General features: G+C 33.4%; 3 protein-coding genes and 1 long non-coding RNA gene across 6 annotated transcripts; 2 read left to right on the top strand and 2 right to left on the bottom strand.

The window, feature by feature from the left end:
• Window positions 1-1,176: 1,176 nt before the first annotated feature.
• LOC110645658 (protein LONGIFOLIA 1) lies at window positions 1,177-6,052 on the top strand. The gene is made up of 4 exons (XM_021798880.2): window positions 1,177-1,760; window positions 1,863-3,341; window positions 3,480-3,666; window positions 5,171-6,052. Exons 1-4 carry the CDS (start codon window positions 1,614-1,616, stop codon window positions 5,758-5,760), a joined length of 2,403 nt encoding a protein of 800 aa, XP_021654572.2. The 5' UTR covers window positions 1,177-1,613; the 3' UTR covers window positions 5,761-6,052.
• Window positions 6,053-9,526: 3,474 nt separating this feature from the next.
• LOC110645653 (uncharacterized) lies at window positions 9,527-14,081 on the top strand. Of its 2 annotated transcripts, none has more exons than XR_009146006.1 (3): window positions 9,527-9,771; window positions 9,943-12,690; window positions 13,673-14,081. It is a non-coding gene; the product is annotated as an uncharacterized LOC110645653 (long non-coding RNA). The 2 variants fall into 2 exon arrangements; XR_009146005.1 differs by having other exon boundaries at window positions 9,933-12,690.
• On the bottom strand, window positions 11,458-16,449 carry LOC110645651 (beta-carotene isomerase D27, chloroplastic). 2 transcript variants are annotated; one of them, XM_058140405.1, is made up of 8 exons: window positions 16,274-16,449; window positions 14,620-15,414; window positions 14,398-14,537; window positions 13,739-13,831; window positions 13,403-13,464; window positions 13,007-13,113; window positions 12,127-12,219; window positions 11,458-11,892 (listed from the first exon to the last, which is right to left on the bottom strand). In XM_058140405.1, the coding sequence occupies exons 2-8, from the start codon at window positions 14,981-14,983 to the stop codon at window positions 11,852-11,854; spliced, it is 900 nt and encodes a 299-aa protein (XP_057996388.1). In that variant the 5' UTR covers window positions 14,984-15,414; window positions 16,274-16,449; the 3' UTR covers window positions 11,458-11,851. The 2 variants fall into 2 exon arrangements, with proteins under 2 accessions (XP_057996388.1, XP_057996385.1); XM_058140402.1 differs by having other exon boundaries at window positions 14,620-15,174.
• Window positions 16,450-17,589: 1,140 nt separating this feature from the next.
• On the bottom strand, window positions 17,590-20,375 carry LOC131175807 (histone H2A variant 1-like). Its single transcript, XM_058140409.1, has 2 exons — window positions 19,984-20,375; window positions 17,590-18,135 (listed from the first exon to the last, which is right to left on the bottom strand). Exons 1-2 carry the CDS (start codon window positions 20,101-20,103, stop codon window positions 17,839-17,841), a joined length of 417 nt encoding a protein of 138 aa, XP_057996392.1. The 5' UTR covers window positions 20,104-20,375; the 3' UTR covers window positions 17,590-17,838.
• Window positions 20,376-21,837: the final 1,462 nt, after the last annotated feature.

The raw sequence follows: 21,837 nt of genomic DNA, 5'->3' as shown, positions 1-21,837 counted from the left end.
CGTCACATGGAGAAAGGCTTCGTGGTTCTATTCCAACTGAAGAAAATGGTATGGAGAGAGACTTGCTTTTTCCCTAGAGAGACTTGCTTTTTCCCTAGTCAATCAATTATTGTTCTTTATGTGATGTTTCCTAATTACTACTTGTTTTAGGAAACTCCCAATTTCCAGTTTGCATACCTGTGAAATAGTGGATAGAAATGAGAACATATTCTGAATTTTTAGCATATATAAAAATAAAATAAAAAAAAATAATTAATATTTTTAACCTAATTTAAAAAATTATTTTTAAAAGATAATGAATAAAAGTGAAAAAAAAATTCAAGTTATATCTTCAAAAAACTAAAAAGCCAGATATTAATTTCTTTCCAAAAAAAAAAATCAATCTGCTTAAACTAGCCTGGCTATTTAAGAACCATTAATGTGATTATTTTAAGGTTACTATTTTTTTAGCCGGTCACGGGCTGCCGTTAGTTACTCCGTAGGTGTGATAATGGCATATGTTTCCCACTCCCCAAAATCACCTTGGTAAATAAAAAAAAAAAAAAACCCCATCTCTCCCTCGTGATTCGCGTTAACGTTCCTCTTCACTCTCTTTGGGCGGCTTTAAAATCGGCTCATATGTGTCAGTTCAGGGTGGCGGGGGGAGGAAAATGAGAAAAAGGTTACTGTACACGTGCACCCCACATATATCATCATCCTTCAATCCATACGTGACAAGTGTTGTCCAATGGAGCGCTGAGATGGCTTCCGGACATTGAACCATTGGATTCAACTTTAACCAATGGGGTTGCCCATCCATCGGTGTCCCAGAATATGGCAGCGTATATGACTGTCCACTTTCAAGCTCTAAGCCTTCAACCAAATGCCATCTTTGTTTTGGTATGATAAATAATCATGTTGGACGTATTCCTTCTGCATTTTCCAAATTTGTGGTTATGCGTCCTAGACCAGTAACTTTCCACAAGATTCTAATAAGCAGAAATTCCTAGATTAAAAAAAAAAAAGAAAAGAAGATTTTGCGTTAAATGGATTCATTCAACAAAAACAAACATGGCCTCAAAATCAAGTCTATAAATAAGAACTATGGTCCAAAGTGCTTTCAAAAGTAAAGAGAAAGATCCAAGATTTATGCAAGTTATGCGCTAAACATGTACAATGGAAGGGGGTAGTTTTGGAGGAAAAAAATCTTGGTCTGGGACTCATTTGTTCAAACTTGCGAAAGTCAAGAAAATGGGCATCTGACACGTATGTAGAGCACTACCCACGGAGGCTCTCTGCAAGTTGCAGGTCTGTGCACCACAAAGTCCTCAAAATTTCACAATCCCCATTTCAAGCCCGCTCTGGTTCCTGGACCCAAAGCGCACGGCCCAAAACTGCCAAGACTTGTTTGGCATTTGTGAAAAAATAAAGGGGAATCCCCGTCATTTCGCCTATCCCCTGCCTTTCCTTCAACTTCGTTCACCCTTTAAAAGACCAGAAAAGCGGGAGATGATGATGTAGTCTCAGACAGAGAGAGATGGAGATTGGAGAGTGATACTTCGCCGGAGAGAGCTTTTCCTCTTTCGTAGATTGAGTGTAAGTTAACGGTAAAGTGTGTGAGAAGACTTGAAAAGATGACGGGGATGGTGCGAGAACAGAATCTGGAGAAGCAGATAGAGAAGCAAATGGGGTGCATGGCAGGGTTCCTTCAGATCTTTGATCGCCACCAGATTCTTACCGGAAAACGCCTATACGCCGCTAAGCGCCTCCCTCCCTCTACGGTTCGTTTATTATCTATTTCTCTTTTCGACTGTTCTGAAAATGCACGAATTGCTAATTATGCTTATATTAATCAGCTTTATTGGCTTCGATCAAACTTTCAGGTAGTTGATTCTAGTCCCGAGTCTGAGAAGACTGTGGAGTCTCCAGCAATATCGAGGGAATCGGAGGGGCAGCAAACAAGATCAATGCCTTCTCCGGGCCACTTGAAGCAGCAGCACTCTCCGGTGACGGAGCTCCGATCTTCTGTGCCGGAGTCCCAGGCCAAATTGCCTCTTCCTCTTCCGGTATTCGAGCTCAAAGAAGGCACTAAGTCTTCGTGGAAATTTTGCAAAGAAGCTCCTAGACTTTCTCTTGATAGCAGAGCAACCTTCGACGCCAAAGGAAGCCTTAAACCGAAAGAGATCCGTACAAATGCTGCAATTTTATCTGTCACCACATGCGAGAAGAATGGAGAAGAAACAGATGATAGTGAGAAGCAACACCGATCGCCTAGCGTAATCGCAAGGCTGATGGGACTGGAGAAATTACCGGAATGGGAAAATGAACAGGCCAATAAACCTGAACTACGAAGATCTGCTTCAGAGTCCAGAGCTTCCAGAGATCTTCTGCAATATCGATTCATCGACGGCATCAATTTCCAGTTAAAGCAGTCGCAGCAGCAGAATACAAAGAGCAATGTTCCAAATAATGTAATCAGAGAAGGTGCCGTTAAAAATCAAACAACGAATGTCAGAACGGTAGATCCAAAGGAGTATAATGCTGTGAGAAACACTAGAGTTGGGCCTGCGAGGGCACCTCACAAAGGCATGGTACAAAGAAAGAGCTTCTATGATTCAGCTGATTTCTTCCCTGAACCTAAACATGCCGTGTCTATCTACGGTGAGATTGAGAAGAGGCTAAAAATGAGAGGAATCGATGAGCCATCAAAGGATCTTGAGACTCTCAAGCAAATCCTCGAGGCTCTGCAACTCAAAGGTCTTCTACATTCCAAGAAGCCATCACACCAAAAGAATCAAAGAAACTTTGTGTACGACAGGAGTTTCTCACACGACGAATCTCCAATCATTGTAATGAAGCCGACAAGATCGATGTTTCCCTTTCCAACGAGTAACGGGTCGGCTAGAATAGGTAATGATTCGTCCCCTTCGAGTTTTAGAGCCAAGCCTGCAGTTCGCCGGGACTCGAATATTTCCGGCGAAACATTTCAAGCAATGAGTCCCAGACGTGAACGACCGGAGATTGAACGTAATGTACGAAACCAAAACGGAGGTAGGAATTCGAGTTCGCCTACTCGAAGTGAGAGCAGCGTGAAGAGTGCCAACAGGAGACCTTTGACTGTTGAAACGCAGAGGAGAGTAAGTAATAATTCAATTGAGCAGAGAAGAGTATCTCCGGTTCAGTCTCCTAAAGTTAGTTCGAGGAGATTCGTACCAGATCAGAGCACAAACCGATCACCCAGAAACAAGAAACCAACGGTTGAGATTTACCAGAAGGAGGAGAAGGTGTTTATTCCCGCGGAGGATGAATCATCCTCCATTTCTGAAAGTAGTATCAGCACGCCTTCTCAGACTGATACAGAGGTAAATCATAAATGAAGATTGAAGAGCTCCTGATAAATTTAGGTTATCATTCCACTTCAACGTTGATTTAGGTTATCGTTTAGTTTATGGGTTGATGATTAATTTCTCATGCAAATTTTATTTGCATTGTTATTACAGAGGTCGAAAATGGAGGAATACAAGGAAGGTAGGAGCCTGCTGGAGAGGTGCGATAAGCTGCTTCATAGCATAGCTGAAATGACAGCGACTGAGTTGCAACCGAGTCCAGTATCGGTGCTTGACTCGTCATTTTACAAGGAGGAATCTTCTCCTTCACCTGTCATGAAACGGAGCATTGATTTCAAAGGTATGGAAACCTGCCACTCTGTTTAATTTGGTTAGTTGCGCAGTTGGTTATTCTAGAGGCAGAAACCAGTTTGATTGCTAGATTTTGCCTTTGCGCTTAGGTGACGTGACGTCTTTTGTGATCTTTAGCCAGTTTCTAGGGCTGTAGATCTAGGCCTACTTGTGGTTAGCACAGTGGTTATCCAGTAGTCCATCGTATTCAAATAATCCATTATTATATTTCATTTCATTATCCTTGATTTATAGCACTTCCTTTCGTTTGGAGGATTGGAAGGAGACAAAAGCAAGGTTTCTTTAAAATAAGTAAAATAATGAGAAGTAAGATGAAATTTTTTAATGTTTCATTGAGGAGGGAAGGTAAATAATGATTTATGGAAGATATGAAAAAGGAAAAATTAGTAATAATTAATATTTAATTTATGGAAAGAAAATGCTTAAATTTGGTAGGTTGAGAGGTTTTAAAAATTTATATTTGGAAGAGTTCAAGGTTTTTAAAAGTATAATTTTTAAAAAATTTTTATTTTTTAACTCACTAAATTAATGAATTAATAAGATTCTTTTTAAAATTTTTAAATATTTTATAAAATATTTATGTTATCTCAATTACTATAAAATTAAAAAATTTAAAAATTATGAAAAATTTTATTTTAAAAAATTTTATTTTATGAAATTTTATTTTATTCTATTTCTTCCTAAATAGAGTAATAAAAATCTTTACTTTTTCTGTAATTTTTTTTTTCAAAATAAATTTTTATGTGTTAATCACGTAAAAAAAAAAAAAAACCCCTTATTCTACCTTAAAAAATTTGCTCCAAACGAAGTGAAGGCAAGCAGCTTGGTTTCCTTGGCTATAAAGTGTAGTTTAAAAAGCAAGAGGAGGGCCGGTCGGTTCATGTAAGCAAAGATCCAAAGACGACTTCAATATACGTGCCGGTGCCCGGTGGTACAGTCACGTGGGATAGATCGTAATCACTAATGATGAGCATCGCATTGGTGACTACGGCGGCGGCGTATTATGGAGTGATGTTTATTTATTAACAATAACTGTAATGCGAATGCGATGACGGAAATGGGGGGAAAGAAAAATCCCTTCTTCTTCTGCTTAATTTACCTGACATGAGAAAATCGAACACCAATCGTTCTCTCTCTCTACTTCGAAAGGAATATGCTTCGCTGAACTTGACTGACCGGTGTCCGTTTAAGGCCACGACAGATTAGACCGCTTTTGCATGCCTTTTTAGAATGGCCCACCACGGCCATCTTAACAAAGTGGTTGTTGGAGAGCTAGCTGGATGTAGCTTTTTTTTTTTCCCTCTTGTTTAATTGACGTTTCCTTTCTCTGTCAGTGTAGTAAGCTTTTGTTACTGACATGGTCCGTACTGATATGGACACTGTTTCACTTGTATCAAAAAGTGGGGGAACATTTTTATTAATGATGCTCTGAGTTGTACTGTTGTTTTGTCAATTTATCATCTAACAATTTATTTCTCTTGTTGAAACATCAGATCATTTAGCCGAATTTGAAGATGATATTTGGAGCCCGGCGATCTCACAGGTGAAGTTAAAATCAGAGGAAAATTCAAACGACTGTGATTTCATCTACATTTCTGATATTATCAGGGCTTCCAATTATTTACCTGAAGATTCTGATGTCTTCCTGTTGCTAGAAAAGCAACAGTATTTAGAGGGAAAAGACACGTCCGCAGTCTCTAGACTCCAAAGGAAGCTTACTTTCGACACGGTCGTGGAAATTCTCAATCGGAAGAAGCAATTGCCTCCCTGGAAGGCTATTAGTTGTGCAAATTCTGCCGGTGGAGAAACTTCATTGCAACAAATTTGGTCAGAATTTCAAAGAATTCGCGAGAGGGATGCATCGGATGATTTGTTGGAGGTGATTTGTGGTCTGCTAAAGAAGGACCTCGCAGGAGACTCTATCAGTGGATGGGGATACTGCCCAATTGAGATGTCTGAAACAGTTTTATACATTGAAAGGCAAATTTTCAAGGATTTGATCGGAGAAACCATCCGAGATCTCGCCGCCTTTACTGGGAAATGCAATCAGGCCTCGTTGATGCGAAGGAAGCTAGTTTTCTGAAAGAAAGGGAGAAGCAGCCTTCGCTTTTCTTCCTCCTTACTTTCTGCCCTTCTTTATTTATTTCATTTTTTTTTTCTTGGGGGTAACATTTAATTTGATTACAGATTACCGGAAAACGGGGCAAATCTAACGTCCAATTTCACAATGTGTAAAGAAGTACTGAGAATGTTTCAATTGCATGTGTGAGCTTTCAAGCACATTATCATGTTTGCTATTAAAAATTGGAAAAGATATTAAAAAAAAAATGAAGAGGTTGTTTGATTGCATGATGGCAAGAGATATTTGGGTACAAGGGATTTTTTTGTCTCCAAGTGATGAATAATCATTCTATTGGTATTGCTCTGAAAATTATGGTCAACAGTGTTTCATAGCTGAGCCCAGTGGATGGTGTTAGAGGTCATCATATCCTGTCATCTTCAATGTTCAAAAGTTCACATGATATTTTGACCGTTTGAGATGAGAGGAACGGAAACACGTTTGAATAGGGCTAAGATTCAACTCCTTCATCTTAATCTAAAATTAATTGAAATTATTGTATAAATTTTGTTTTCTGAATTTAATTTTGTTAAACACTAAATTAGTAATTAAATTGTAAAATTTATGAATCATTTAAATTTTAAATTTACTCCCAAATTTATAAATTATTTTAAAAAATTAAATTATAAAAAAAATAAATATGTAATTTCATCAATTAGAGTATAATTTTTTTTTCCTTAATTACTGTATTTTCTCTCTAAATATAAGTATAAAATAAATTTTTTTCTCGTTATTTTTTCTTCATTCCAAATAGAGAAATGGACCAATTGAGCTAGTTATTCTAGTTATTCGTCTTTGATTAAAAAAAAAAAAGGGAAGGAAATGGAGCTACGAGATGGGCAAGGATTGGAGCTGACCCTGACCGGGTAGTGCGATCTGTAAGGAACTGCCAGGGAGAATGGACACATGCAGGCGGCAGGGTACAGTGTCCTCTGATTGAATTTGATTGGGAGAATTTGTTATATGAAAATTCAGCAAATCTTTTGTCCAGGATTTGCCCTTCATTTCTTGTCAAGGCAACTGAGAGAGGGACCATGGCTAAGTATATCATCCAAGCAATTGGAGATGATTTATAATAATTCTCCATTTAGTGAACTGTTCTTCCCCCAGGAAACAAACTGTAACACGAGAGTGAAGGACGGCTTCTTCACTTTGCTGGAAATAGTGGGACAGTATTTCCCTGGAAACTAATAAAATTACCTTTTCTGTGGGGCCACTTAAATGTTTTTTCGAACACTTAAATATTGATGCAAGCCTAACTGCGGATTTAGAAAATTTATTTTCTAAGCTTCACATATAAAAAAAATTAAAATATTATTAAAAAATTAATTTTAATATCTTATATATTATTATACTCGTATTAATTTGAAGCTTTTATTAAAAAGATAATCTAATAATTAAATTTATAGAGAGTTAATTTAAATATATATATATATATAAAATAAAAAGGAGTCAATTTTTATTCAATCAATTAATAATTTATTATTTTAATTAAAATTATAATAAATCTCATACAATAATATGTATATATGATTGTTCTATTAATAGAGTGTTTGTACATCTTGCTTGATATAGGTAAGAAATTTCTGTAACTTCATGTCTTTCCACTAAAAATACTACTGGTGGAAGTTGCTTCACAAGTGATGGGCACCCAGGCAGGGGCATACAATACAATGCTCCCTCGAAATAATGTGGCAAATAAGCCAAGCATGTCATCTGCATATTTATTACTCCAAAGCGCTTCCTGGAACCTGTTTCCATTGCCTCTGTGTTGCAATCCTTAAGCTGTAGAACTTGGCTGAGTAGGGCTGACCACACTTTGATTATAGGAAAATTCTTGCCTAGATATTATAATTAAAAAATTTAATCAAGTTAATTTAATTAATTTTTTTATTTAATTATATTTTTTTAAAAAAATTATTCTTTTCTCAAATAAGTTAATTTAGTAAAAAATAGACAAAATCAAACTAAATTCTTTCAGGCAGAATTACTTTGAAACATTAATTTCATTTAATTTACTTTTGATCTACAAACTATCAAAGTATTATACATTCTTAATTTTGTCATACAAAGAGTAAAAGTAAAGTAGGTCTTGTTAGGTTGGAAGTAAGTAGACCAAAAAATAGAATTTCTTAAGAGAAGTAATTTACCCAAATGAAACTTAATAAGTTACACTTTATTTTATTATACTTTAAATTATTTTATTAATATTATTTTCTTTTATATTTTAAAAGTAAACTAAAATTAATTTATATATAAAATACATTTATATCATACTTTTTAGAAAGCAAGTTACCTAAAAGTATATTTTCTGAAAAAATATACTTCTCAAGAAACAGAGTATTTTGTGATTGGAGATAAATTCCATAAAAATATATTTTCTGAAAAGTTTGCTTCTCAAGAAACAGAGGATTTTGTGATTGGGGATAAGTTTACTGAAAAATTTCAAATTTCTAGGAAGTGAACAAAGTAAGAATTGAGACTATCTACAAAATAAGAAAGAAAATTATAAGAGTTCATAGAGTAGGTGATCTTTTGACTGATGAATGAGAAAAGATTAGTAAAGTGGGAGAGTTATATAAAGTGAAAGTTTTGTAAAGTGAGGAAACAAGAACTAAATATTAATTTTAAACTAATTAGTGTCAATTATATGAATCATTTTTAGTCACTTATCTATTTTAGACACTAAATTCATTTTAATATTGAAAATTTATATATTTTTTAATATTACTTTCCTCCATATTATCTTAGGCATCCTTTTCCTTTTTCACTTTATCAATTACTAATTTATCACAATTTCATACGAGAGCATTCGATTTTCTGCATTGTATATGACCAAATCATCTTAAACGACCTCTCTCGTTTTATCTCAAATATATGGAAATATCTTTGTATACTTATATGGAGAGATGGAATATGTTTTAATAGAATAATATTTTATTAGACGATTAAATTGTTTTTCTCATGTGGATAATGGAGATAATACCACTAGGGTCATAAGTATTTGCTCTTTATTATGTCGCTTGGCATTTCTTTATCAATGAAGGAAAGATTCAAATGTGGTGGGGTTCGAGCGAGGAGGTAGCAGACTGAGAATTGTGGGCCTTGATCACATCACTTCAATTCTTTATTATAGGGCTTGTGGCCCATACCCCACTTGGTTGGGCCCCTCTTTGACAATAAGGCCAGGCCTAACTGTCCCTTGATGATTTGTACCAAGCAAAAACAAGTGGGCTTTGCTTACAATAGTTTATAATACAATTAAGAAATAATTTCAAAAATTAAAAAAATATATATTTTATTAATCTCACTTAGCTAAATAATTAATTGTATTTTATAAGTTTTTTCAAATTACCTAAATAATTAATTCTATAACTCACTTAGCTCCTTTCCTTTGTATTAATCTTTAGAAAACAGAAGCAAAATCCAAGAATTTGTGAAACAGGAGAAGAAAAGATGGGGTCCTTGTCACCCCAAGAGCCTACAGGCTTATCTCTGTAAGCGTTGATAAGAGATGTAGATGTTGCACTGGCATGGGCACATGCCACTTGCAAGGACATTTACTCCTATGTGAGTGTGATGATTTTGTCACCTCATTTGCATTGCGGGCGGGGGGCAATTGTCTAAATTCTCATCTTCAATGGTGTCCAATCCTTAACGTGGTGGTTGTCTTTGTCATTCTGGCCTTGTCTCCTCTATTGGGACCTTTGGCTGGTCACCAATTGACTAACAAAGTAATATTGATGAGGCGAGTTTGGGTTCAGAAACTTTGAGGAGGCCTTGTTCGGCATACGGGATCTTCGAATCCATATGGAAGGCCTGCTTCAATCAACCCAATTACCACCTGGGCTTTGATTGAGCTCAATTTCTGATCCATGGACTACCATGTTTTTTACCCTCCGAAGTCCAAACTCACTCTCCTCCGTTGAGATTTGCCATTGCTTCCTCTCCAATGCTGGCAGCTGCCAGTGAATGGTAATTCCCTTCCCCATTCCATCTTCTAATTGTTCATTTTATTTTGTTCTAAATTTCTAATTGTTTATTTGACAATCGATCAGTGGATTTTTACTCATATTATGAAGCCTTATATTTTCATGAAATTGCATTTTTTTTTTTTAAATTTTTATGTATTGGAGGGTCTGACAGTCTGAGAAAATGGAGGTGTCGTTTTCAACTGAAAAATGGATGATGTTTCCCGTCGAGTGAAATGCTAAAATTATCTGTAGCTTATAGAGCAATAATTTTGCGATTTCTTGGCATCAGGTAAGTAAGGGCAATTAATAATTTTTTGCCTTCTATTGACTAGTTCATGAATTATTTAGCTTGATGCTATGTGGGGTGGGGGAGCTCAAGACCTTCAGCCGTGTCCTTGAAATTTTGGTAGCCTGAGTTCATTTTTCCAAGTCCAATCTTTAGGGGTATGCTTGTGTATTGTTATGCAATGCTTCCCAATATGCATTTTATGTTCGTTGAGATCCAAACATGGTCTTAGGAATTAGGCTGAAACAATGCTTAGTCACATTTCTAGGCCCCAGATGTGCTTTGTGTCTCCACTAAGTCTCCCATTTAAACATCACAATACTTCAAGACATTATTGGGACTGGCATACACTTGCAGCTTAAATTTTTTAATAGGTAAATGTGGGTTTGAATACTAGTCCCACTCTCTCAACAACACGGAAAAGACAGCAGAAGGGTCCTAGTTTGGTCACTTGACAGCACATAGAAAAGGTGGGAGACAATCTTGGTCCACTATGCTGATTTTAAACCCTACACTAGAGCTTCAGTCAAAGCACTTTTCATTATGAAAATACTTATTGGCCTTGCCATTAGCATGATTAAGAATGAGATGTATCATCCTAGTCCAGGGCTCATCAAAGATAGAGAAGAATCCTCTGGAGCATTAATTCCTATATATCCAATTCTTATCACCAAACAGTTTCTGTTTTGAATGAGGAAGGAAAGATATTTAACTTTTGATAATTTTTGAGGATTTGTTAATCATAAGTTTATTATTATTTTTTTATTTTTTTTCATGGTAGCCATGATGATCATCTAATCCAATGAAGAAAGAGAAATGCTACTATTTGACATTATTAACCTCTTAGTTTCCATATAATCTGTGTGTTTAAGATTTCAAGCCATAATCAGAATACCCTTTTATATTGAATCTATTAATTATATCTGTCACTCTTTCAAATACTCTGTTCTCAAGCATACTGAAGTTTTCTTTTCATAGATGTGGCTAATGGCTATGAGTAATTGTTTCATCTATAATCCCAAATTTATTGCATTAATAACAGGACTTCTTAGTTGCATGTTTGAGCTGCAAGTTTGATTCGCAACCCTTGTACGCATGGATAGTCATGTTTAAACTAGAAATGATCTCCCTTTTACCCTCCAAAATTTTCCCATCCTGGAATTTTTTTTTATTGTGTTGTTGGCAACCGATTTAAGTCCAATTTAATATTTTTCACTAATATGTCAAGCTTATTTCGTTCTTTGGACTTTGACAATGTCTTATTATGGAAACTATAATTTCTCATACTTTCTAAAGTGTAACATTTCTTAAAATCTGCATACGTTACATCACATATAAAAGTTGTTAGGCCAGCATGAAATATTATCAATATATCATAGCTAATACTGCTACACACAAATGTAAACATCTTTAAACCTTCGAAGTATGCATTAAAATTTATAGAGAAATCAAAGCCAAGGAACTATAGCGGATAATAAGAAAGGGACATTTACAAACTAAACAGAAGAAAGGATCACACAACTTATACCGGCCATTGTTACCATTTATGTCACTGGAAATGAACAACTGCTCTTGGGTATTGCTGAAGTTTGGAATGAATTTTCCTCAATTGAATTGTCCGAGTATGTGGAAGTAATCCATAAATTTCAGAAGCATCGAGCGGCATTTCTTTCGATTTTCCAGTGCAGATATTTATGAGAAGTTTGTTGTATTAAAACTGCAAATAAATATCTGGCAATTATCTGTCAAGAGAGAAGATTCTCAGCTGAACTGCCCTTCTTCATGTCCCTTGATGTTAGCTGGAGCATTTCACTCTATGCTTTTGTTTTGTTTTACCTGTGAATTTACACACACAAATCATGCAAGTCAGAAACAGTTCTTTCCATTTTAATTTTAAAATTTGATACTAATAATTATTTAGCTCCCTTTAGGCACACTTCAATAGTTTTTTGATTGAGATATCTGCTACCAAATGGGATGGTCTAGTATGAGGTTTGTAGTAGGAGATAAATGGGGATTAAAATTCTATGCTTTTGTGTATGTAAAAACTGAAGGATTGAGTAGTATTACATAGTTTGTAGCATGGTTGATTGAATGCTGGATCTTCAGTTGACTTGGGAGGATCCTGACCAAATATCATCTCGCAACTCATATCATCAAAATCTGCAAAGTCAGATGGCACAGAACTATTATGAAGTTGCATTGATGGATGGGTTCTATCATGATTCATCACATGTTAATTGCAAATGGCGACATTGTGTTTCTGTGCTCAACTTATGATTGGCACTTGAGAATGTGGATAGACAAATTTAGATGCTTGTGGTCATGTCACATATGCTGTAGGCTATGCAGTAATAATTGGTTCCATGGGAAATTGATGAATATCGGAATCTTGCATATAACATGGACTAAATGGCACTAATCATAGAACCATATATGTTTAATTTACGGTCAAGAATTTAGGTATTACTGTCCATTCGCACAAATATAATTTATATTTGTAGTTTCAATCTCTGTACTGCAATTCCCACCTCAGATTGGATGGGTCTACATGTGGTTTTGTACCCAAAGTGGTTAAGCTTGGGGCCCTCCCCAATTACAAGATGACCGTGGCCTCCACGTTCTCTAGTGCAGGTACTATAGTATGGTTTCTTTTCCCTTTGTTTTTGTTAGTTACTGTTAAGAGGAAATTCAGAATAATTTTTTTGGTATTACTGCTAGTGCAGATTGTAGACCCTTTCTCTGTGCAATAAATCAAATTTTAGACATTTCTTGATAAAATAATATTCTTATTTGTTCTCTATTAATCTAGAATTTCATAAGATCGTCTAACAAACAAGTCGGTTGGTAATGTGACCTGTTTTAGAAGTGTAAATGCCATAACATCAAGGGTTAACGGTCTGATGTTGAATAGTAAGTATATATTTGCTTGCAGAATGAGTATACTTACTAGGAACCATATCGACTGGCATTCCCAGGGAGTGCTTAATAAAGGTCTGACTCGGAACCTTACAGAGATTAGTACACATCCCAACACAATTAGTCTCTTCTAAAAACCTGCAAAATCATAAAATAGTAATAGTAATAAAAAGAAAAGGGTCAACTTCATGGATTATCACTAGTCGTGTTAAAATTTTTTATGATTATTTGATAATGATGTTGATTATTGCCATTATGATGGCCATGATGTTAATGGAGGAAATAGAGTCTGTAATTAAGCAAACACACACTCATCGGAGCAGATTAGTTTTAGGAATGAAAAGTGTCTTAGGTTGGTGAAATGGGACCCCATTAAATGTAGGTTATTAGTTTTGTAAGTAAAAATGAAGGGAGAAGTTAAAGTTACCTGCACTTTTTTATATGGACTACATTCTTTTCTTTTCTCCCATTGAGCTCAGATTCCCGTACCTTGTTTGTAAAGTGATCAAGGTCAGTCAGTCCTGTTAATATCCATTTCATACACAGATCTTATTTCATAGATGATGATTATTATTATTATGTGTGCCTGTTTGCATCTTACAAAAGATCAGAGAAATATTTTTGATTGAGGGAATCATTGATGCACCTGATATTTACTTAAACTATCCTAATGCTCAATAAATTAACATAATTGCAGATCCCATCCCCTTTAAAGGGTGTTGGAAGTAATATCACAGTTCTTGAAAGGAAAATTTTTGCATACCTCGCATGGCCCAATTAGCCAGACGAAAAACAAGGTGGTGAAAGCAGCAAAATATTCTCTTGCAAATTTAGATTGGGGAAGCACTGTCTTTATCTGCATCAACAACTCTGGTTTGCCATGTTACTAAAGCAAATACAGGAAATTCATATGTAGCTGCGAAATGAACTTCAAAAGCACTGCTTATAAATGGAATGATTATGTATCCAGACACGGATGGCCTTTAAAAAAAACTTATATGTAGCAATTGAGGCATGCAGCTGCTTGAGATTGTAACAGTTATTTTTACAGTTGTGCAGAAATGAACACGTATTGTTAGAAATATGAAGTCATCTTGTCCACCAAATCTGCAATTGATTGATGAATGATATAGATCATGATGAGGAAGCCATTTTGCTCAAACATTAATTCAAAGAAAAAATATATATTTTGCAGAATTATTTGCATACAACTTCAAGGAGGCTGCAGTGCTGATGTGTTATTAATAAATTTACCATAATATCATTTCCAGATATTTCTAGATTGACCTCCTAATATAAGTTGCCAAAGGGCATATATAGATGAAGGGAGTTTCATGCATGTAATTTGCATTATTATGCTCCTTGTTCATCAAGAAGAAGAAAAGAAGATAAGAACAAGAATAATGAATGAAATGAACTTGCCAGGTCAAGGATTGGTCTTGGGAAGGCTCTATCAAGAGCTTGAAGCACAAGTTCTCGTTGTTGAATCAGGCTGAATTTTAGTGAAGCGTCCATGGCTGCCTCAACCAAGCTTTCATACCCAGTCTTGCTATTTCTCAACCCTGCAAATGCTTCCACTATCCAATCTTTTTTACACTAAAAAAGAACCAGGAAATGAATAATAATAATAATAATAATAATAACCTGTTGCAGCTTGAACACTCCGGGAAAGATGGTTTATGGCTAGTTGATCAAACCAGTTATCATTATAGACAGTCTTTCTTGTGAGTTCCATTATGTTATCTGCCGGCTTTGAAGTTTTCTTCTCTTTTACTCCGGTAATATTCTCCAGTGGCCTAGTGAGCACTGCATAAACTGGCGAGTGATGAAGGTTGGGAAGATGCCTCGGTAGAGGTAGTGATGGAATGGAAAGAAATTTTGCTTCCATGTTCAATATTAGAGAAAGAAAGAAAGAAAGAGAAAAAAGACCCCAAGTTTGTATCGATACAGTATTTTTACTAGTAGAGGGACGGCAGGTGTATATATATATATAACTATAGAAGAACATGAAGCATTTTAAAGACAGACAAACTGACGTAAGTGTTAAGGATTAGGAATCTTGTAACTCTCAAAAACATTGATTCCTCGTTCGGCCTTGAGATGCTTTGTCTGTCGATTTCTTTATTTGTCCAACACTGATTGCATGGATCGGGCTATGCTTCTTGAAGCTTAATTTATGGAATCAAGATGTACAAATCCCTGTAAAATATAGCCCATTACAATGTTTTATAATGAAAGTTGCTGCTGTTTTCTTCAATTCAAGTTGTAACATGAGTGACATCATGGATTGAACTTGTCAAGAATTCGCTTTCGTCAGTTAAACAATAGGAGCTTTAAGTTTAAATCACTTGATTCAACCAAAAAATGTAGGCCGGCTCAATGTCAAAATGAGCTCTCGTAATCCACCATCCAAGATGTGATTATACAGAGATGGTGATCCTAGGAGATGATTTAGAAAGAATAATCATGTGTTAATTTGGATTCAACCAAAGTGCAATGTAAATGTCAACCTCTACAGACCAAGATTAGACAAATCAGGTTTAGCTAGAGTAGTGAAAGGTGATGCAAATATTCGTCTTCTCACAAATAGTTAACGCTGACTTACAAAGTTTATAAAAAAAAAAAGAAAAAGGGAAAAAAAAATTGATCAAACAAAGAAGAAGACCTAAAGCCTTAACCAAAATATAAATTTTCTTGTGTAATTCGTCCTTAAATTTGGGAGTTGTAACAAAATGTTCTGGGGAGTTGAAAATAAGTGTAGATTTTCAAATAGATCAATCTTTTTCGTCTTTCTTATTGTATTTTCTCCACCTGTTCGACACGATCCTTCTTCCCCAACTCCTCACCTCTCTCCATTGACTCGTTGTCCTCACTTTGATTTTTTTGTCTCTCGCACAACATGATGTGGACTTAGCTATCTAACAGAACTAAATAATTAAAAAATATTCATATAGTCCATTTCAACTAATTTGAGATTAAGGCTTTGTTGCTGCTGTTATTCCATGCCCAAACCTCCAATCTGTCCCCTTTCCTCCCTCCCACTACCTCTACCATTCCATTTCCCTATATCCAACTATCAATCTCTATCATGATAACGGTACTTATCATCAAAATCACTCCTCCTCCTGTTCTTAAATTCCTTCTCCGTATGCTTTCTTCAATTTTCAACTTCTATCTCCCTAGATAGACTCTCCTTTGCCTTCTCTTTAATCGCCTGTAAAATATATTCTTTTTTCTTTGTAAAGTACAAGCACAGAACAAATTCCTAATTGCAATTCACTCTCTGAATGTAACTCACCTTGTACTCTGTGGTGAAATCTTGAAGCATGCCGCAAACTATGTGTTGCTTCCCGATCATATCAAACCTTCGGTGCTAAGCTGCTGGCAGACACCTTTTCACTTGTATGCGGACCATTACAATGTCTATTAGGTTTTCAATTGTTGTTGAGATGTTGTGTTTAATTGTATTGAATTGTGTTTACCTGTAACAAATTTAGGCTTTAATAATATTTTTTTAATATTATTTTTTTATATAATATTAAAATAATAAATAATATACATAATATTATATTTAATAGTGATATAAATTAATATTAAAAATTTTAAACTATATGCTTTATGCATATCCTAATGTGCTTGTCAATATTTTTTTTTAGTATTATGTTTTAAATTTTTAATAGTATATTATTAAAATTTAAATTATTATAGTATAATTTTATTAATATTTGAATTAAAATTCTAAAATTTATTCAAAGATTTTGTTGAAATTTATTTAGTTGAATATTTGAAATTTATTTTGAAATTTTGAAAATTTTGTCCACCTTACTTTTGTTATTTTTTTTTTGGGAATTAATTGATTTTGTATATTGCTGGTGACGTTTTGTGATTGTGATTATGGGGAGGCCACGGGCAGTAGTCAGGGGGAGGCCACAGACCTACAGAAGAGTGGTCAGAAGGGAGAGACAGAGCAACAGATAATAAAGAGGATGAGAAAGAGAATTGACTTTTTTCTTTATATTATCGGTAAATGAAAAATTAATAATAATAAATTAGAAGAGTTTTATTGTGAATGAAATAAATATTAAAAATATATATATATTACAAATTAAAATTTAAGAGTTTTATTATGGCAAATGGAGATTAAAACTTGCCCTCAGCCAACGGGAATAATTCTAATATTCGATTGGGCTTTGGCCATATAAGCCTTGTTAAGGAAATAATAGAGCCCAGTCCATGAATGACGTTACCAAATCTCCTTTATTAGACGCCAGCGCTACTCTTTTTAACAAGCTGCTATAATAATTTTTATGCCATGATATAAATATTTGATTGTGGATTTTTTTTTTTTTATGATTACTTTATTAAAATCAAATTATATTTTATTTTCTCAATAATCACCTTTAAATGATAGAAATAATTATCATTTTATTTATAAAAAAATAAGTATAATTTATAATCATTAAATCATTATTTTTACTTTTTCTTATAATAACAATAATACTAATAATAACATTAGTATGCAATATATAATCTTGGAGCATATAAATATATATATTGTTATTTCTAAAATGCCATTTCACAGCACAGCACAATAGCAAATAAAGTCAAAAGAAATATTAAGAAATAAAATTAAGTATTAATCAAGAGAAAGCTAAGAAATTTAACTTGACAATCCAACAAAAAGCATCCCTACTCTAAATAAAGATACCAGTTTTTAGAGAACACAATCCTAGATGTCAGAATATTATACATACTTACCAAGATGTCCTAGACGTGCACCAACAAATACCAAACTGACCTACATTATCCTAAACAAGACAGTCACGCAAAACGCATAATTGTTCAGTTGCAAACGACATGAGATCAATCTTTGGTTGTTTTGTTGATCAGAGATTTGTGGATGTGAGGGATCACTCCACCGCCAGCAATAGTTCCCTTGATGAGTGTGTCAAGTTCTTCATCACCTCTAATGGCTAACTGCAGATGCCTTGGTGTGATCCTCTTCACCTTCAAATCCTTGCTCGCATTTCCAGCCAGCTCAAGAACTTCTGCAGTCAGATACTCCAGAATCGAAGCCAAGTAGACTGCGGCAGTTGCCCCAACTCGCCCATTGGCAGATGTCCTTTGCTTCAGATGCCGATGAATTCGACCAACAGGAAACTAAGCACATTCATTCAGAAGGAAAAGATGTCAGAACATGAGGTCTAGCAAAAGAAGCATGCATGTCTTTTTATTCCTGAGAAAACTTAACAGATAGGTACAATATTTATGGGACCTAATAAGCATATCATTGCTTACTTTACTTGAATATCTCTAAATATAGCAACGTCACATCCAACATTTATTATTATACATAAAAGTAAGAAAAATTTTGAGCATATTACAAAAGTTATGTGGAGAACAAGTCCGACCATATAAAGTTGGTAAACATTAGAACTCAATCCTAGAAAATCTTAAAGACAACGTGCGATTGCATGAATTTTAGAGCTCCATAGCGAGTTATTTATATGATATTTCAACATGCATCCAATTTCTTAAGAAAGTGAATCTTGTGAGAGGAAAATCTTATACGATAATTTGAAAATAAAAAGATATCATATTTCTTGTTGCAATCTGCCATTGGCTTGGTCCATAAAGGGCTTATAAACAATACTAACATAACTTTTCACTTAGAATATCCACACATCCCAATACATAAACCAAACTAATAACACAGTATATCTTAATTGAGAGAAAAAATATGAAGAAAACTGCCTTGTCAAATGGAAGTTGATTTGGAGCCATCATACATTTTAAGAGACAACCATTCTTTCATCACACTCACATTCTTTTTATTTTATTTTGGTGCCTCAAACCTTCACTCTCTATCCACTGGAATGCAAAACTGAACCCCTTAATATGAATCCCAATTATTTGCTGTTGGGATGTTCCCTAAGAGACCTACTACACACATTATTAAAGGGCATAAACAGACCTTGAGAATTACCAGATCTTCATCTCACAGTATGAATAATTCCATGCTGTTAAATCCAAAGTGATATTTTATCTATCTAAGACACATCATGCCCTTTTAATTACCCGAGTATCATCTCACAGGATGAATATGGACACAAACACCTAGAAATAACCAGCCAAAGCAAGTCCATTATTTAAGTATTAGGCAATTGCAGCCGTATACAACTAAATTTAAATTGGCCATCGCAGTTCCTTTTAGTGAAAAAAATAAAAATTACTCTTTTAATTCCCTGTTTAGGTTGAGCGCAGCATATTTTATTGATGTACTCATGTATCGTCTCGTATCATATGTTATAGTTTTTATTGTTAATATATTTGAAAGAATGATATGGTACAATATGATTTAATAATTTTTTCTTCTTATTTGATTAGATATTATTAATGTTTTAAATATATAAATAGTCTAAACACATTTATTTAAATAAAATATTAATTTATAAATAATGTTATCATAATAATAATAAAAAAGACATCTTTATTAATGTTTTAAATATATAAATTGTCTAAACACATTTATTTAAATAAAATATTAATTTATAAATAATGTTATCATAATAACAATAATAAAGACATATTTTATTCTTTTTAATGAATCACTAAATATAACTTATAAAGCTGATGATTAGAAACCATAATTCTTAGGAACAATATTTTCAAATACGTAAAGTCAACATGCAATGTAAAACCATCACAAACCATGATCCCGACATAGTGTTAAAGTGCTCAACACCCATAAAGAATATTCGGTGGTTTACCAAAATAAACTTCCCAAGCATACACTAAAAAATTGATACACCTTGGTTACAAAGCGAAATTTATCAATTACCAAAATAGTAGATTCATCAAAGATCAACCAACACAATCTATATCACCAGTGTACAAGAAAATTGAAACTATACGATGGGTATTCCTCTACAACTATACAACAATCTTCAAACGAAAAGGGTACAAGAAAATTTTCCAAAGCAATAGAAAATTGCTGGTCAAATTTACCTGAATACCGGCACGAGAAGACCGGGAAATTGGCCTCTTCTTATCCTTATCTTTGTCCTTGTCCTTGTTAGCTGCGGTGGTTTTAGCTGCCAAAAGCCCTTTCCCTCCTTTTCCAGCCATCTTTCACCTATTATTTTTTTTTTTTCAAATTTGAAACGTTAAAAGCAATATAAATCTGGGAAGAACAAGAAAATTTTCAAGAATTAAAATTCTTTAAAAAACCAAGAGCAAAATGTAGTTGGAAATTATATACAAAATGAGGCCAGCCAAAAACGAAAGCCCCATTTATATTTCAAAATCAGAAACAAAACTTTTCTTCTAGTTTTCACAGATAAAAGATTCAACCGCAAGAAAAATCTTAGATCTGATTGGAATTATAGAAAATTTCACAGGCACAGAAAAAATCATAGTGAGAGAGAGAGAGAGAGAGAGAGAGAGAGAGAGACCTGATAAATAGGGAGAAAGGATAGTGTAGATTGAAAGTGAGAGTGAATTTTTGGATTTTATATTTTATTGCGAATTTATGGAGGCAGGAATTTGAATCTTGTAAAGCAAAAAGAGCGGTTTAATTTGGGTGGGAAATTTGCAAATTTTGGATTTCGAAATTCTTTTCTTTTTGCTTATCCGTCCCTTGTCTTCTTATTATTTCCGTTCATATCCATAGACTTGAATTAATTTCCCAACTGGACCTTTGTGGATAATTGGACCCACTAGGGTGAATCTACCAAAACCATCGAATATTGCATCGTATAATTTAGAAAAATTAAAAAAAATTAAAATTAAGAGGACATTTGGTTAAAGATACGAAATTAAGTATTATATTTATTAAAATGAAGATAATGCTGATTATTTTAAAATTTATTAAAATAATATAATTTTTTATTTAATGAAATAATAATTTTAAAATAGGAAAATAAATTATGAATAAAAATACCTTTGTGACTTATAACTTTTTTTTTAATTTATAAATTAAATTAAACATTAATTTTAGTAAGCTTAACTAATTTATAAATTAAATCAAATACTCTCTAAATCAAACTAATTTAATAATATATTTATAAATTTTTAATTAATTAATTTAATTCATTTAAAATATTAAAAAATTAAATTAATCGAAATTATCAAAATTTTAAAGAAAATTTATTATTTAATTTCTATATTTTAATAAAATTAATTATTTGATCTCTGTATTTTAAAAAATATACTATTTAATCCTTATAAAAACTTTCATTAAATTATTCAGTCTTTACATCAAATTTTTCGTTAGTTAATATTGATCAATCTACTATTTAATCCATTTATTTTAGTAAAACCAATTAGTTACTTTCTATATTTTAGAAAAATATATTGGTCCCTATAATTTGACTCTATTATTTATGTAGTTTCATAATTTTTTTTTATACTTAAATTATTTTAATTCTCTTACTTTTATTTATTTCTTATCTTTTCTTATTTCTCTCTCCATGTTTCTTTCCTCTACACCCACACCCTTCTCTTTCTTATTCTCTCTTTGTTTTCATCTGTCAATAAAAATAGTGTAAGCTGTCTATACAAAAAAGTTAATTAGTTTTTTCAAATTTTCAAATAATTAAGAAAAATTATTTTTAAGTAGAGAAAATATAAAAATAGTGTCCAAAGAATTGATATTTAAAAAAAATATAAATTAAGATTTAGCCTCTATATAGCAAAATTTTTATTTTTATATAAAAACATATTTTTCAAAATATATGAACTAACTAATTAATTTTTTTAAAATAAATAAAATAAATAATAATATAAATAATATGAGTAACGAAAAAAATTAATGAAGAGATTAAATAGTTTAACTAAAATTTATATAAATACTAAATAGTA

The sequence above is a fragment of the Hevea brasiliensis genome, chromosome 2 (assembly GCF_030052815.1).
Source record: "Hevea brasiliensis isolate MT/VB/25A 57/8 chromosome 2, ASM3005281v1, whole genome shotgun sequence".
In the NCBI taxonomy this organism is placed as follows: domain Eukaryota; kingdom Viridiplantae; phylum Streptophyta; class Magnoliopsida; order Malpighiales; family Euphorbiaceae; genus Hevea; species Hevea brasiliensis.
Note: the sequence above shows the minus strand (reverse complement) of the source record. Positions and strands in the feature narration are given on the sequence as shown.